The 17246-nt window shown below is 42.0% G+C and overlaps 1 protein-coding gene and 1 pseudogene across 5 annotated transcripts in view; both read left to right on the forward strand.

The window, feature by feature from the left end:
• The window catches only part of LOC109694653 (carboxylesterase 1D-like), a 138221-nt pseudogene extending 134020 nt beyond the window's left edge, over window positions 1–4201 (forward strand).
• Window positions 4202–5819: 1618 nt separating this feature from the next.
• LOC109694656 (carboxylesterase 1D-like) overlaps window positions 5820–17246 on the forward strand; it is a 35300-nt gene continuing 23873 nt past the window's right edge. For 2 of the 5 annotated variants that reach the window (XM_020176741.2, XM_074055983.1), the window contains exons 1-2: window positions 12445–12603; window positions 16384–16588. In XM_020176741.2, the coding sequence (XP_020032330.1) occupies window positions 12552–12603; window positions 16384–16588 (257 nt within the window). In that variant the 5' untranslated portion in view covers window positions 12445–12551. Of the gene's footprint in view, window positions 5955–12444; window positions 12604–16380; window positions 16589–17246 lie in introns of those variants that run through there. The other 3 variants (XM_020176740.2, XM_074055981.1, XM_074055982.1) reach the window with 2 other exon arrangements.

Below are 17246 nucleotides of genomic sequence, written 5' to 3' on the forward strand. Positions count from 1 at the left end.
GCTTAATAAGCTCACAAACAATGAAGATTTATTAACTGTCCGGAAAAGCCACGTTGCTCACCAGGTGCAGTGGTCACTTTCATGATCTGATTCAGAAAATCTCTGAGGAACTGACTCCAGTAGCCACTGAGAAGTATTTGGAAGGGGCAGATGACCCTGTCAAAAAGAAAGACCTGTTCCTGGACTTGATGGCAGATGTAGCAGTTGGTGTTCCATCTGTGATCCTTTCTCGTGGCCACAGAGGTGAGTCCCAGGGTTATAGAGGAGAGAAATAAGACTTCGCCAGGAGGTAAAAATCAAGTTGGTCTGCACAAAAACAGGACATATAAGTGAGGTCCTGTATTAGTTACTTTTCTTGTCACCAAGACAGAGTACCTGACATAGACATCTTAGACGAGAGAGGATTTATTTTAACTAACAATTTCAAGAGGTTTCAATTCATCATGGCAGGGACGGCCTGGCAGAACGCTCACATCACGGCAACCTGAGGTGTCAGGGCAAGCAACAGTCCTCGATAATGTCCCAAGTGACTGACTGCCTTCAACCAAATCCCACCTGCCACAGTTCTACCACTCCCAATAGTCTGTACAAATTATGACTCCATAACAAAGTAAGCCATTCATTAGCTGAGAGCCCTCATGGTCTAATTGTCTCTGGCAACACCTTTACAGACACACTAGACCTGTGTGTTACTAACCTAGTTGTTTCTCAATCCAATCAAGGAGACATTCAAGATTAACTGTCAAGGCACCAGCAGCATCTGCGACAGGGGCTCTTTCCCTGAGGTTATATGCCAAATGGGTGTAGAAGACAAGTATTGGATCTAGTTTTAAACTAGTTTGTTAACTAGAGGGGCTGGGGAAAGAGTAGGAGACACCTATAGAATCCAGAGTGCTCTCCAGTATCAAGAAGGCCAAAAGGTGGGGTATTAAGGACTGGGTAGGGGCGTGGCTGCTTTCAACATCTGTGGCTGGCTTTTGTCTGTCATAGTATATAGCTGAGGGCCAGGTTTGGGTCTATCACAGGACTTCTGATGTTAACCAAATAAATGCTTTGGCAGATGGAGTGTGAAGTTACAGACAGATGAACTCACCTAGACAGGGCTGACACTTTCTGGGTACCATTTGGGAACCTCACAGGACCCTTCTTTTTCTTATTCACCTTCATTCACCAGGTCCAAACCCAGGATGTGGTTCTTGTTCCAGACTTCTCTCTCTGACCTGCTAAGAGTGTTTTAAAGTTCAGGATTTTGCAAGCATGATATGAACTGGCTATAACATCCCTTATCCAGTGATTCACATTAGCAGTTGAATTTGCCTGGGAGCATCTCCAGGAAAGAAAAAAAAAGAGCAGTGAATACCAAGCAATAAAATTTTTTGTTTGCAGTACTGGGGTTTGAACTCAGGGCCTGCACCTTGAGCTACTCCACCAGATCTTTCTTGTGATGGGTTGTTTTCGAGATAGTGTCTTATGAACTATTTCCCTGAGCTGGCTTTGAATCAGCATCCTCCTGATCTCTGCCTCCTTAGTAGCTAGGATTTTATAGGCATGAGCTACTGCTGCCTGGTGCAATAAGATATTTTGAGAGAGAAAATATTCATGTAATTGTTAAAATTGTGAATTGACAAATTATATTTATATAAATTTATGAGGTACAAATGATATTATGTCTTATTAACACAATATAGCATAATTACATTAAGTTAATTAACATCCCCATCTTCTCAAATACTTAATATTTTTTCAGTAAAAGTAATCGTAAAGCTTATTAAGAATGGGGCCTAGTATTACAGGATAAATGTGGACAGAAGGGCAAAAAGGAAGAAATACTTCCTGCTCCCCATGTAGGGAAAGAGAGTAAAGACTCCAAATGGTGGTCCTTAGCTGTACTCTTACACTTTCCTATTTGGGGGTAGGAAAGTATAAGACACGTGGTCATTATGGTAATGACACGTGGTCATTAAGGTAATGGATCTGGGTGGCTAAGATGGGCACTAAAAGGAGAGGGGAGGGGTGTCTAGCTGCTCTGGTTTTTTAGTTATTACTTTCTATTTTCAATGTCTGAGTCTGGACTTTTTAATATTTATTAAAATAGTACAATTTCCTTGTCTCCACACCTATCTATCCTGCCTCATCCATCACTCATGCCTAACTGCTACCTAACATTCCCCACTCCAGAACTAAAGACCCTGAAATCTTTTAGGAAATGGAAAGTACGGCTACTCCCTAGTGGTAAGCGGCATAGGCCTAGGTCGGTAGTCTCTTATCCTTACTTTCCATGAATGGAGACAGCTGTGATCATAGGTCATAGATGATCCAGGGGACCTCTGTAGCAAGGAGCATGTCCTCTGGAAATTATAACCATCAGTAGCTGTGTTTAGGGAGGAGAAGCCATGCTCAGAGTTTAGTGGAGTTAGCCCTTGAGTTACATCATTTGTAGTTTTATATCCTGGAAACAGAGAAAACAGAAACTCTGTTTCTGTCCCATGCAGGTAACCAGTGGTTTCCTGCAGGGTTGCAAACCTTAATAGGTGTGTGTTTGATAACATGAGATGTGCATGAATCCATGTCTTCTCAGATGCTGAAGCCCCCACCTACAAGTATGAGTTTCAGTATCACCCAAGCTTCTCATCACACATGAAGCCCGTGACGGTAATAGGAGACCATGGAGATGAACCCTTTTCAGTGTTTGGAGCCCCATTTTTAAAAGGTAATTGTTCTTTGCTGGCTCTGAGCTGACTGTGAGCTTGGAGTTGGGAAACCAGGGTTCCAGGCATGATTTTGTTGCTTTGAACAAGTGTCTCCTTCTCCTGATATCTGCTTCCTGATTCCCTATTACTCACTCTTTTTGTGCTCTAGCATGCATGAGGAGAATATGCCTTCATGTGTTCATAGTTATAGTCACTCTCCGAATCCTGACCTATGATATTAGTAAGACAGGTGGTAGTGGGTTACCTGCAGGGTCAAGAATCCTACTGCTTGATTTCCTGTTCATAAGCTCCCATCAGTATTTGAGCAAAAGGAAGATTTAAATTCTTGCCAATCTTGAATTGAATGCCATATATATCCATCCATTTGTCTATTTGTATGCCTAAAAATCACATATTTTGACAATATACATTTAGAAATATAATATTTAAAGGAAACCTTTCACAAATGTCTCCAATACTCTAACTCTTGACAACTTCATATGACTTGTGACCCAGTTCATGGCTATTTATGACACACCAATGCCTCTGGGCATCTCCCAGCTGGTTACCACATAGAACCTTTGTAATTCTGATATTTTTCTGTACTAATGCTGGTGTGTTAGGAGGTTGAGAAAAGACCCAGAAAGCAGCAATTCTCCAAAGTAGGGGACACCCTGGCTGTGGTATGTGGACACTAAGGTGGGAGGGTCAGTCATATCGGCATGAAAACAAAGGCAACCAGCTCACGGATGGACTTCATGTCCCATACTGAGTCCCAAACCAGCCATTCTCACCCTGAAAGTGTGCACGAAATAACCAGGATCATCTTACAGTGGAGATTGAGCCTCAAAATTTGTAAGGTAATGACCTGGTCTCTGTCTTTCCAACACTTTCCAAGTGATGCTGCTGCTGCTCCATGAATCATACAATAAGCAGCAAATCATTTCTCCTTTCTTTCCCATAGACGGTGCCTCAGAAGAAGAGATGAGCCTCAGCAAGATGGTGATGAAATTCTGGGTCAACTTTGCTCAGAATGGGTGAGGCTGGTGGCAAAGATGGAGCCAACATGGAGAGTGAGATGTGGCAGACATACTTATTGGGAAGAGGTGGCTTCCAAAGATGGAGCGATCATACTCTAAATCCTATGTGTGCCCAGAGCACTCTGACAATGAGTGCTCTCTACAAATGAACAAGATTCACAGGCGATCTCTCCATGTGTGGAGGTGCATAGGAGTTTGGGAAGAGATAGGCAAAGGCTTCCTGAAAATCTCAGAGAAATGTGTGGAGCTCAGCAGCCTTAGGGAATGTTTATTTAATTCTGTTCACAGGAACCCAATGGGGAGGGACTGCCTCATTGGCCAGAGTATGACCAGAAGGAAGGGTACCTGGAGATTGGCATCAATACCCAGGCAGCCCAGAGGTTGAAAGACAAGGAAATGCCTTTCCAGACTGAGCTCAACACCAAGGAAGCAGCAAAGAGGCCACCCCAGGGAGAACACATAGAGCTCTGAATGAGAGGCCCAGCTGGCCTGGGCCTATTCTATGGAAGATGTTTGTAGGCCAAAAAGGCGTCTTATTGTAGAGGCTGGAGGATTGTGTGCTAGGAATGGTGAGAGGCTAGGGAGAGGGAAGGTTTGTACCTGTGGCCTCAATTTGTTAAATAAATGTTTTTTTGGAGACTAAATAAGTTTCTGTCTTGGGCTGGAGTTGACCCATCCCCTTCAGAGAGAAAAGATTAAGAGAGAGGCACCATCATAGGAAGATGGCTCTGTAGGGGGGTGGCTTAGAGAATGAGCACTTAAAGGAAGAAAAGCACGTTGAAGAGGGTTGGAATGGGGACACTGGCTCCCCTCGCCCCCAGATGTAAGATGTCATCATATGTATGTAGAGAATGATTCTGAAATTTTAGTAAGGCACAGGCCCTGGGATGACTGAGAGTACAAAATTCCTGGAATCCACAGACCCAAGGGAAATTTACACCCATCATGGTCCTTTCTTCATGGATATCACCAAATTATTGTGAGAAAATTTGAGAGCAGTTGTAAGACCACAGAAAATCTCTCTCTAAGGATGTAGGGATGAAGTCCTGCTCAGATTCTTCACCCCTATGAATGGAATCCATCAACCATCTGGGACAATTCAACAAACTTTCCATCACAGACCTAGTGATGATTAACTGAGGCTGGAAAAATGGAAAAATTTAAGTGCATGCTGGTGGCAATTTGATGGGAAACTGTCCTGGGCACAGATTACTAGAGGTTCTCTACTATGGGAAGGGGCAAGGTCACTGAGAAAGCCCATGTCCAATATTCAGGTACACAAGTTTCCTGTGGTTTTCTGATTGACACCAGACCAAGATTACAGAAACTATTCCTGGGTGCCAAATTCTTGTTAGCTTTTAATTTGAAGTCTATTTTATTTGATATGTGCATAGCTATTCCCTTTCTCTTTTGGTTTTCATTCACATGCAATCTTATTTCATTACTTCACTTTAGTGTGTTTAGAGGTGAAGTGAATTTCTCATAAGAAATATGTTGTTGAATGCTATCTGACATACAGCTTCTCAATAGTGATTTATTGAAGGAGTCGGTGAATAATGAGTGCATGTTCTTTGTGATGTATCCAGAAAGTCTGGACACTGAGCCCCAGCACTTTGGGCAGGTAGATAAGATCGTCAAAGCCTGATGAATGAATCTTCTCTGCATCTGTCACTGGGTTTCTATAAATAAAATAGCCACATTCAATGGAAGTGGCTGTGTTTCTTCTATGGATTGATTAACTCATCCTATATAGGTAATTTTCAATAAATACTTAGATTTTCCAAAAAAAGAAATATGTTGTTGAGTCTTTTTTTTTTTTATCATTTAATCAATGTGTGGCTTTTTGGGGGGAAGTGCTGGAATTTTAACTCAGGTCTTGGTACTTACTAGGTACTTTACCACTGATCCATGTCCCCAGCACTACACTACATCTTTTAATCCATCTTTATTCAAGGTAATTATTAATAGGTAAGGTATTACAAAAGCCATTATATAACTTGTTTTCCAGTTTTGTTGTAGTTTCTCTTTTTCTGTATTTCCCTCACTTGTAGTCTTTCTTGGTGGTCAAGTATATTATTCAAGTAGTGTGTTTTGGTTCCTTGCTTATTACTTTTGGTTCATCTATTATAAGTTTTGCTTTTGTGGTTACTATTAGGCCCAAGAAAGTATCTTTTGATTATAAGAAGGTATTCTAAAATGGTAGCAACTTGACATGACAGTAAAGGTAAGAATAAAACAAACGAAAAAACAAGAGATAATATACTAATAAGAAAACTTCAGTTTTGTATCATTCCTCCCATAATGTGAATTTCTTCTCTATCTTTCTATATTGGCGATTGCTTGCAATATTGATGCAATTATTATTTTTACTTACTTTGTTTTTAGTTTTCAAACTAAAAGTGTAAGTGATTAATGCATTGCAACCCTAACCCTAACCCTAACCCTAATATTTAAAATATTAAAGCATAGTTACTCTTACAGTTAATTTTATGCCTTTCTTCTTAGTCATTCACATTTCCTTCTTTCAGTTTTAAGAGCTCACTTTTGTATTTCTTGTAGGACAGTTCTGGTGGAGATGTAGTCTGATTTGTCAGCTTTTTTTTGTCTGGGATGGTCTCTATACCTCACTTATTTCTAAAGGAGAGTACAGTACTCTCTGTTGACAGTTGTTTCTTCAGTATTGTGAAAATATAATGCCACCCTCTCCCGGCCTGTAAGGTTTCTGCTAAGAAATCTGCTGTCAGCAGAATTAGGCACCTCTGTATATAATTAATTTTCTCTTGCCTCAATGAGACTCCTGTCTTTATCTTTTCATCTGTGAAAGCTTGATTAAGAAGACTTGGGATTGATTAATTTGAATTAAATTTGACTGATGATATTTGACCTTCTTGTACTTGGATATTTGTATACTTCCCTAGGTTTGGGAAGTTTCCTTTTATTTCTTTTAATAAGCTTTCTACCCCTGTGACATTCTCAAGTCCTTTTAGCACCCAAGCAACTCAAGCATTTGCTCATTTAATACTGTCCCAAGTTCCTGTTTGGTTTCTTCATTGTCTTCATTCTCTTTTCATTTCATCAATAGTGTATTTCATAATGGTTTATTTTTGAACTTATTGTTTCTTCTGCTGGATCTATCCTGCTATTGAATTTCACTAAGTGTGAAATAATTTCTGCTTGATTTAAAAATAGCTTCTTATATCACCTTCTTAAGTTTCTCTATTAGAGTCCCAAACATTTCTCTGTGTTTTCTTCAAGCTCATTGACTTTCCTTTAAACGTATGTTTTAAATTCTCTATCTGATGGTTCTTCCATGCTGATATTGCTTGGTCAGTTTCTGTCACCTCATTTTGAGGATGGGTAAGGTCACAATATCCTGACAGTTCTTGATGCTTGTTGGCATATGATGTCATCTTAGCATTAAGAGATCATGTATTTATTCCAGTCTTCCTAATCTGCTCTATTCATGCCTGACTTTCCAGAAATTCTAAGCAGTCTGCTTATTTTCTCTGGCCCTGTATCTGCTTTTCCCATTTCAGCACTACAGGAGGCCCTGGTTCAGGTTTGCTAGGAGTCTCCTTTTGGTGTGTTGTCAGTTTTTTCAGTACTACAAGGAAATCCAAGCCCTGGTTTTTCATGAATCCTCAGCTAGTGCATTGTTCAGAAAGCAACAGAAGAGTTGCTCTTCTTCTAAAAAGAATAGTCTGTTTACATAAGCCTCTTCCAGGGCCAGGGTAGGCCTGGATATGTTGTCCACAGTTGCTGGCCTGTGGTCAGACACTGCAGGATTCTGTGTCTGGGCAAAGCCTTCATGCGTATATAATTGAGGAAAAAACTAAATTAATGGTCCAGCATCACTTGATTTGAATTGGCTTAACAATCACAATTTTGGAAGTCACACAATTGGACAATACATTATCAGCCTTCCTTTACCTGTGATGTTGATATAATACATCTGATGTGTGAGTTGTGATGAACTCAAGTTCAAAGACTTGAAGGCCACTCTTGCTGAAAACACTGACTCTTCACCTGGACCTGCAGATGTATTATGTGTAACTGGAACTGGATGAAAAAGGCTTTACATCTCTGCCTTCATATTGTGTCTGACTCCTTTGGTCAGATGTGTACTCAGATCTTCATGTAGACACATCAATCATTTGAAAAATGCTTTGTCTGGAACTATAATACTGATTTACTCTGACCTAGACTTGCCTAACTTCTCTCCTTAAGGCAAAGACACACTTATCAGCTGCCAGACCATGAAAGGAAACAAAAAGAGATGGCACTCAAGTTTCTGGATGAGCCGTGCCTATTCCCAGAAGAGACACGACTAGTCCTTCCTTTCAGTAGCTGGTTTATCTCCCTCATTATTCCTGCCTTATGCCTGTGACTGCTCAACCCCTTAGGGTTGAGAACTTGTTTTACAAGCAAAGCTCCTATTTCTCTACTCTTTTGCCCCTGAATGAGCCTTTCTTTCCCAGCATTCATCTTTTAGGCATTGGTTTTTTGGTGGGATGAGATTCCTAACCTGAGTTTGGTAACAGATTTGAATAAGCCCCATGCTCTGATGTTATACCTGTGGTCACCAATGCCAACAAACTCTGTTCTACCCTGGGTCCACAGCCCCAAGATCAGCACACAGTAGATTGGAACCACGACCATTGCTGTTATGAGCTTCCTATTGAGAAGCTCATGAGGTGGACTCACGGCCCAAGAAGATTTCAACCAACCACAGGTGATGTAAATGATATAGCAGTTCGATAGACTGTGGCTATCTATCTTGCCCTGAAACTGGAGCTGTTCCAGAGGCTCCATCCACAGCATGCCTAGGAGTGGGGCTGTTAGGATCTGCCCACTATTAGATTTACCAACTCAGAGATGAGTTTCAGGGAAAATTCTTGTGCTTACTACAATGTCCTATTCCCCAGGAAATAGGTCTCTCATAACTCTATGCTGCCTAGAGTTGGTGTAGTGTTGGTGAAAGGAGTCCCTTGGCCACCTATGCTGATGCTAAGCTGGGTCATACCTGAGTCTCACAACCAAAAGGACCTGCAGTCTTCAGAGTATATTAGGGCCCATGACTCAGTGATGAAGCAGACCAAACTAAAGTCTGTGCAATAGGGGTGCAGAACTGTGATTTGTGCCTGGACAGTTCCAGAGACCTGTCTGTAAACCCTGGCCTGGCAATAGCTGTGCTGGCTGAGGCTGGGGGATAAGTGGTAGAAAAGTCATTCTACCAGCAAGGCTGGTGCTAAATTGGGTCATGCTTGCATTTCACAGCTGAAGTGGCTTGCAAACACCAGAGCAGGCGAGATGTGCTTCAGTCCCACTCCAATGCTGCAACTCACATGGCCAAAATGATGGTCTGTCCCACAGAGATCTGTGCACAGATCTCTGCCTGGAGCTACAGCTAGTCAAAGGCCTTCTCTATGATTTCTGCCCTGTAAATAGAGGTTTGATTTTTACTATGGGCTTGGTTTCACTGCAGCAGTCCTAGTTTTGAGCTCCAATGCAATGTCCTATGCTAGTATTTTTGTCCTGCTTCCTGCTATGCCCCCAAAGTGGAAGGAGAGAAGGCAGAGGTAGTATCTTTGCTGCTGTCTGTTCTCAGTCCATGGGCTCAGACTGTAGATATTAGCCTATCTGTAGTAGTCATGGGGCTTTGCCCTGCACTTGATTTCAATGTGGTGGGCCTTGAGACTAGATTTCAAGTGTAGAGTCTGCTCCTGATTCTTTCTCCATCCCCAAAGCAGAAGGCTACCTCTCCAAATTGGGCTGCTTGGGGTTGAGGAAGGAGTGACACAGGTAACTTTCCTTCCTGCTTTCTTCAATGTGTCTTTTCAAACAGGCACTCTAATCTCTCACCTGATTTTCTTAGCTCTTGTGAGGATAGTTTGGACAGCTGGTCAACTTGGTTTGTTTGTGGGGAGAGATTCTCAGAGAATCTTAGCTGCCATGTCGCTCTGCCATTTTTATGAGTATTATTTTTTCTGCCATTTAAAAATGTTACTTATGAATTGAGTTTTTCAGAAGAGGATTACTTAGATCAAAGATCAAGCTCTTTTTACATTACTCAGTGCATGCTCAAAGTCCCGCTTTCCTAAAGAAGCACACCAGTCCGGATTCATCATAAGTGGAAATGCCGTACTTCACAGACATGCCAGCTTTCCATCATTGTAAAAATGGAACTATGTAGTCACTTTCTCACTGTAAAACAAGCAATTTATATTTATAAACAAGGTGTCTTGGTATTAGTGACCAATTGTATCCAAATAGGTTTTCAAAGTTCAAGAACATTTAAAACCAGACACTACAGTTGCAAGCACACCTCTCAGTCACTTAAAGCTTCTCACCCAGTGCTACTCCTGGGTAAATATTTATTCCTAACATTATTTGTTTTGCCAAGATCTAAAATGTCACATCTCATATTCCCAATAGTAATCACTCACAGAATTAAAAGCTTAAACAACCAAAAAACATCATTCTTTCTATAAAGTGTTCTTTGAAGAAAGAGAAATTAAAAGATGTGAACATCTTGAACAACTGTTGTTGAAAAACAGAAATTTCATGATATCATGCTTACTATATAAAATGCCTGGCTCACGGAACCAAACATACAAAGCTGCAGCATTTGAGTACCAATCTTGAGAAGGCTGGCCAGGTTAAAATATTGCACGGCTCTGTGTCTCTGCTTAGCTAACACATGCTGAGGATCTGCTTGCTTTTGAGCTGATACATTTTCTCAATGTCTGACAGGGCCTGAGCCCGCAGCTGGGCAGCATGAAGCCTCTTCTTCAGGTCCTTGCACTTGGACTTGGAGGCGTACTGATGCTCCAAAGTCTCACTGCTCACGATGCTCTCTTTACTGTCCCCACTAAAACCAACTTTCTTCTTAACTATTGGAAGACCAAGAAGTTCTGGACCACCTGCCAGAGACAGGAACTTCTTTAGCAAGCTGTAGTTCTTCACCAGGCTTTCTGCTCTGGCCAATTTCACTTCTGCTTGTCTCTCTCGAACACAAAGTTCACGTGCAATTTAAGTTTTTATATAAAGTCCTCTTTTTATTAATTAATCAATATATTTATTTATTTGAAACAATCTTGGTCCTGTTCCATTACATCAAACCTGATGCAAAACTTCAGGGACCGGTAGGTTGTGTTTTCATTTTCATTGACTTCCAGGAACTTTTTAATTTCCTCTTTTATTTCATCGATGATCCATTCTTCATTAAGTAATGAGTTATTTAGTTTCCAGCTGTTTGCATGTTTTTTGTCTTTACTTTTGTTGTTGAGTTCTACTTTTACTGCATTGTGATCAGATAGTATGCACAGTATTATTTCTATTTTCTTATATTTGCTGAGGCTTGCTTTGTGCCTAGAGAAAAGGTTAGATCAAAAAGAATTAACCTAGAAGGTAACACCCACGCACAGGAAATCAATGTGAGTCAACTCCCTGTATAGCTATCCTTATCTCAACCAGCAAAAACCCTTGTTCCTTCCTATTATTGCTTATACTCTCTCTACAACAAAATTAGAAATAAGGGCAAAATAGTTTCTGCTGGGTATTGGGGGAGGGGAGAGGGAGGGGGTGGAGTGGGTGGTAAGGGAGGGGGTGGGGGCAGGGGGGAGAAATGAACCAAGCCTTGTATGCACATATGAATAATAAAAGAAAAAGGAAAAAAAAAAAAACTTCAGGGACAAAACTACGTCTTCATCTGTAAATTTTCTAGTGTCCAGCAGAGGGCAGCACAATGACAGGCAATCCATGCTTTTTTTCAGGGTTCCTGGGCTGCTGGTGATAAGCTATTTCTATTTTGAACAGAATAGAAACCATAGCAAATAGACAAATTAAAAACCAATTCCAAAACTGTTGTAATTTTCTCCCTAACAGGTATAAATGGGGAAAGGGTACAATTCCTAACCTGAGAAGACTAAACTTGGTCCCAACCCAGTCAGTGTTGTGCTGATCTTGGGAGTCTATGGAGTCAGGTATAATAGAGGCTGGGGCTGGCAGGGATTTTTACCCGCAAGTGTTTGTATTTTCCTGTCAAGGAAGATGCCAGGCATTTTGGTAAGTGTTTGAAGAATGAATAGATTAATGGGTGGATAAACAGATGGTGATTAGAACCAGAGGCTGAGGAGAGATGAAATTGGTTTACTGAAAGGGTGTTCTTATCCAAATGTCCCTGTTCTGAAAAGTAGTGAGTCCCCTGATCCAAGTCATGTGTGACTGGAGGCCAGGCCACTTGGAAGGAATACTGCAAAGCTAATTTAGGCATCAGAAGGGGACTGGAAGAAGTGTAAGATTGCTTCCAAACTTGACAACCCAAAGCCCTCAGAAATACCAGCCCAGTGAAGCCAAGAAGTGTCTTAACTTCCACCTGAGCAGTTTTGGGGCTGTGAGATGCTCTAAAATTTTCAGCTTCTTGTGAGGACGGAGGGGCCAAAGCTTTGCCCTGCCTGAAGGCTTCCACCAGCTGTGGTTGTCTTTGGGAAGCTCAAGTGCACTGAGATTAAAGTCCATCAGAGAGAAACACTTACATAAGAAGTTGTGGGACCAGTTTGTGGCCATTTGTAATCAGAGATATGGGTACTGACTGTTCAGACAAAAGAGGGTAAACTTTGTGGGTGTGGGGTGGAGCTCCCAAGAGACACCCAGGGAGCTTGTTGGAAGAGGGAGAGATTTTTTTTTTTTTGTCATTTTAGATTATATAATTGGGCTTGATGGGCGGGATTTCAGGGGCAGGTCTCCAGCTCTGGCAGAATCAGTGCATTCCGTTGGAGAGCAGAACCTCACTGGTCTACAGAGCTGTTGTCTTTCTGCGATGTGGCTCTGTGCTCTGGTGTGGTCCTGTTTTGCTGCTTGCATGACTTGGGGTGAGTTCTGGAATTCAAATATTGGGGTGCACACTTGGAAAGCCTTGTCCTGGGCATAGGGAGGTGGAAATACATACAGAGGAAGGACAAAACAGGACTGGTATTCACCTTCTGGACTTCAGATTTGGACTGGGAAAGTCAAGCCATGCCAGCCTCAGCTTCACAGAGACACAGGGGATGATAAATACCATGAGATACCAGGTGCAGGCATCATGACTCAAACTGAGACAGTAAAAGAGCTCAGTTTGTTTCCTCCTGTGATTCTTAATGCAGACTTTGGCAGATCATGGAGAAAGGCATAGTAGAATATGAAAATCATCAACTCAGGAGCCAGAGTAGGGCTCTGAATCCTAGCTCAACACCTCTGAGCGGTATGACCCTAGGCAAGATACTGGTTTTTCTGTGCCTAGGTCACCTATCTCCAACATAGAGATGTCAATGATACTTTTCTCATTGGGCTGCAGTGAGGATGAATGGGTGGTTGTTTCTATAGCACTAGGATGGTGCCTGGTCTAGAGGGGGTGTTGAAAAGGAATGGATATAGGGGATTGATTTAAAATGGAGTTTATTGAGAGAAAATTTGATGTATGTAAAATCCAAACAGAGCCATGGGTCAGTAAAATATGATTTGTTATTCATAGTTCCCAAAAGGAGTGAGCACACCAGTTGGGGGGGTGCACAAGGGTAAATGCCAGGGCCAGTCAGGAGGCAGAGGCAGATGGGACTCTGGGGAGAAGAGCTTTTGTTGTGGTTTCCCCGGAAAGAAGAGAGGAGACAGGGTAGGCTGGCTTAGGGTTGGCTGGGTGGAATTATTTTAGTGGTCTTTGGATGTCCCTAGTTCTCTAGTGCCTGGCTCTGGGTGATTAGGGCAGATGGATAGTGGTCTAGGGTACAAATGCCTGATAAAAGAGATGGTTGGGGTGTGGGTCCTGGATTGGTTGGACCTGGGGAGCAATAGTTCCTCCGGAATCAGCAAAGTCTCTCAGTTGAAAGCATCAGATAAGGAAAATAGAATCCATGGTTATTATAGGAGTACAGCAAAGGATCTCAATGAACATCGGTGACATTTTATGGGGAAGAAACTGAAACTCACAGGATAATTGCTCAAGATCACCTGGAAAATCATGCACTGGTCTTTTTCTAGCTCCTAAATGTAGAGTCAGTGCTCAGCCATCAGTGACACAACAGCCCAGACCCCATTTGGATTTTGTCTTCTCACTGTAAAAAGCCTGGAACTGAGTGTGAGGCAGAGTAAGAAAGGACCTAAAGTAAGAGTGGAGCATTACTGTTGCTGGTTAACCCAGAAATGCCTCCTCACTTCCCTCTTTTAAAAAGTCCATACAGGTTGCTTGCAAATCTTGAATTTGCTCATCCAATCAGTGAACATATCTATAATTTCCTAGCAAGGCTAGAGAAGTCAATTCAAAGGCACTGGAATGCACACTTGGTATACAATATGGCTCAAGTGTGCACATTTGATATGATGTAAGTGGTGACTGTTGCATTCTTGTTTCTGCCTCTCACTATATCCAGTTACTTTTCTACCTACTTCTACCACTTCTGCCAACTTCATCTGGATGGAGGGCCATCACTGAGCAAATGCAGGATGCACCTAGTGATTTCTGCTCATACTTCACCTGTCTTACCCCTTTGAAGCACTCAGTACTCTTACCAGACCTCCCTTCCTTCTCCCTAGCTCTGTTGTGCTATGCCCTTTTTCTGTCACCACCCTGGTGGGTATTCTAGTCTCAGATATAGCTGTCCTTGTGTTTTATTCTCAAGCTCTTTCTTTTCCTTCTCTCTGATCCCTGCAGTGAAGTCAAACACATCCATGGTGTGTACCTCACCATCAGGAGGGTGACTCTACCTGCCTCCTCCTGGACCTTCATTTGGTCTTGAGTAACCCAGGTCCTGAGGCATCTTCCTGTCCAGATATCTCAGTCTTCCCCAAGGCATCACATACACTCTTCACATTTCTTCCTCTTTTATGCACCGCCCCCCCAATCTGGTCAGGGACCAAGTCATCTTCAAAATTTCTGATATGCATGTCCTTATTTCTTCATAAATTTGTTTCTAATTATAAAAAGTTTCTATGTTCAGTGCAGAAATCTTGGAATGCACAAAGAAAAAAAAAGCAACGTGCAATGCCACCACTCTCGTACACTTCAATGTACATGCTGCCCAGGATGCGCATGTTGGTGTCATTGGTAACTACCGGCAACAGCAACAAAAGGAAACACACATGGCATTTGTTCTTACTCAACATGAGGCAAGAATAGTTTTGTAACCTGGAATTGCATAAAGAGGTTCCAGTATTATTGGCTATTCTTGATACACAGATGGTTTAAGAATTATGATGAGGTCATGAACTTTCTAATAAACTGCTCATGTTGAAGTCAAAAACAGTTATGAGACAAAACATCTTAAATTGGAGACCACCTGTGCATTTCTCCTTTAAAGTTTATCTTGGTATTAGTCGTAGTCTTTGGTAACAACAACAAAAACAATGTAATATTTGCAGTATGGAATTGGCTATCTATACTGTGACATATGGAAACTGGATTCCCATAAATAGTTCCCAGTTTTGTTAACATTTTTTTCTGTGAAAACAAGTCTGGAATTTTATTTATTTTCTCCTACAGTTTGAGAGAAATATTGATATTGATAGAGATATTTCCACCCAAAGGAAGAAAGTGGAAGGGCAAGAGAATAGAAATTGTGTCCTAAAAAGGATTCTCTAACAAACTGAGACTATTGAGTTGAGGCAAGAGAAGACATCAGAGGTAGTCCTAACAAAGTATCTGAAAGCTCATCTGCCTCAGGAAGGAGGATCAGTTTGGTTCGCTCTGGTCCAATAGGTAGAAACTGCACTGGTCAGAAATCTGCAGGGAAATGAGGAATAGTATCTGTTTCACTAGAATAGAGCCAACGTGGCAGACTGGAACCTGACACCCAATCTCTCTCACCTCTGCATGACTCTACTCAGAACTATCAGAAGAATATTATAAAGGCTTATTGTATTCTTTAACCCAGAACTGTCCCTGCTGCTTAGTTGTCCTCTAAATTAAACCCAACCCGTAGCCTGGCATTTGAGGCCTCCTTGACACGGACCTGCTCATCCAGGATGATCTTCCACTCCCCATAGATTCCACTTGGTGGGATTCATTGGCCACTTGCCCTTTCCAGCCAAATCCTGTGTTTTGCTGTCTCTGAACTTCTGAACATCCCCTTTTCTCTGCTTTGTCCTCCTTCCCCTCTCATTCCCTCATTCAGTCCTCGTGCTACTGCAAATCCCAGCTCCTCCATGGTGACACTCCCTCCTCCAACTCCTGTAGCACCTTCCTAGTCTCTCTCCTAGGACACAGCCACCTTCTTCCAAGCGTTAGGTCAGATAGGTCTGGGGCTCCTTCTCCTACAAGGTCAGCTCTCTTGAGATTAGAGGCCACCTCTTGTTCATCCACTCATTCAGCAAGCAGCTCTGCACCAAGATCTTCATGGATAAATGTTCCAGACCCTTCTCCCAGGAAAACCAAGTGTTTGTTCACTCCCAGCATTTCTTGTGATTGTAGTGACTCTTGGATGGACACTTTTCTACTTACAATTCCAATTTAGTCCTTCTGTCAGCTCTGAGTTAAGAAGGACAGGTTTCCTCAATGGTGGTCTAGAAGGTTGAGGTGACTTATTCAAGGTCACATGTCTAGAAAGTGGCAAAATATACCTGAAATCCAGGTCTAACCTTTTCCCTCCGGTGTGACCTCATTTCCTCTCCTTGTTCAGCAGGACACCAAGTCCCACCACCTGTGGTAGACACTGTCCATGGCAAAGTCCTGGGGAAGTACGTAAGCTTACAAGGATTTGCACAGCCTGTGGCTGTTTTCCTGGGAGTCCCTTTTGCCAAGCCCCCTCTTGGATCCCTGAGGTTTTCTCCACCACAACCTGCGGAACCATGGAGTTATGTGAAGAACACCACCTCTTATCCTCCTATGTAAGTCTGTGCAGTTTACCTTAGCAGCTTTCAGTGAGGAGACTTGTCTCAGAGTGAAGTAGGCAATCCTCTGATTGCCTTATATTTTGATCTAGAATCCCCAAGAATATTGTAGAACCTGCAAATATTCTAGAACAATCATAGATTTCTAAAGTCCTTTAATTAGCACATATTTATTTAGCCCCTATTATGGGTGAGGAGTGTTCTAGCTTCTGAGAATACATTAGGCAAGAAAAGAATGACCACACCCTCATGGAGCTTTTATTAAAGCAAGGATAGAGAGATAATGAAGAATATGCAAATTAATAAAACAATTATAAGCTATGTTAGAATATGCTAACTGCTTTGGGATGAAACAGAGTATCAGGTGAGGGAGATGAAAAGTACAATGCTATTTGCTCTCCTGCCTTGAACCCTGGCATGGCTGGGCAATGGAGTGGGTGAGGATGCGTTGGATAAGGAGTATGATGAAAACTGAATTTGCAAGGTCTCCCTCCAGTGTGTCTAGCTTTCTAATCACAAGGAAAGCATTGGTTGGTGTGCCCCCAGTCACCCTGGTCAGTTGTGTGAATTTCAAGAACATAATAAACTTAATGAGCCAAATAAGAGATTTGGTAAACAAATTATAGCTCAATACCTAATTGAATGCAGCTACTGA

Source organism: Castor canadensis, chromosome 15 (genome assembly GCF_047511655.1).
Source record: "Castor canadensis chromosome 15, mCasCan1.hap1v2, whole genome shotgun sequence".
Classification (NCBI taxonomy): Eukaryota; Metazoa; Chordata; class Mammalia; order Rodentia; family Castoridae; genus Castor; species Castor canadensis.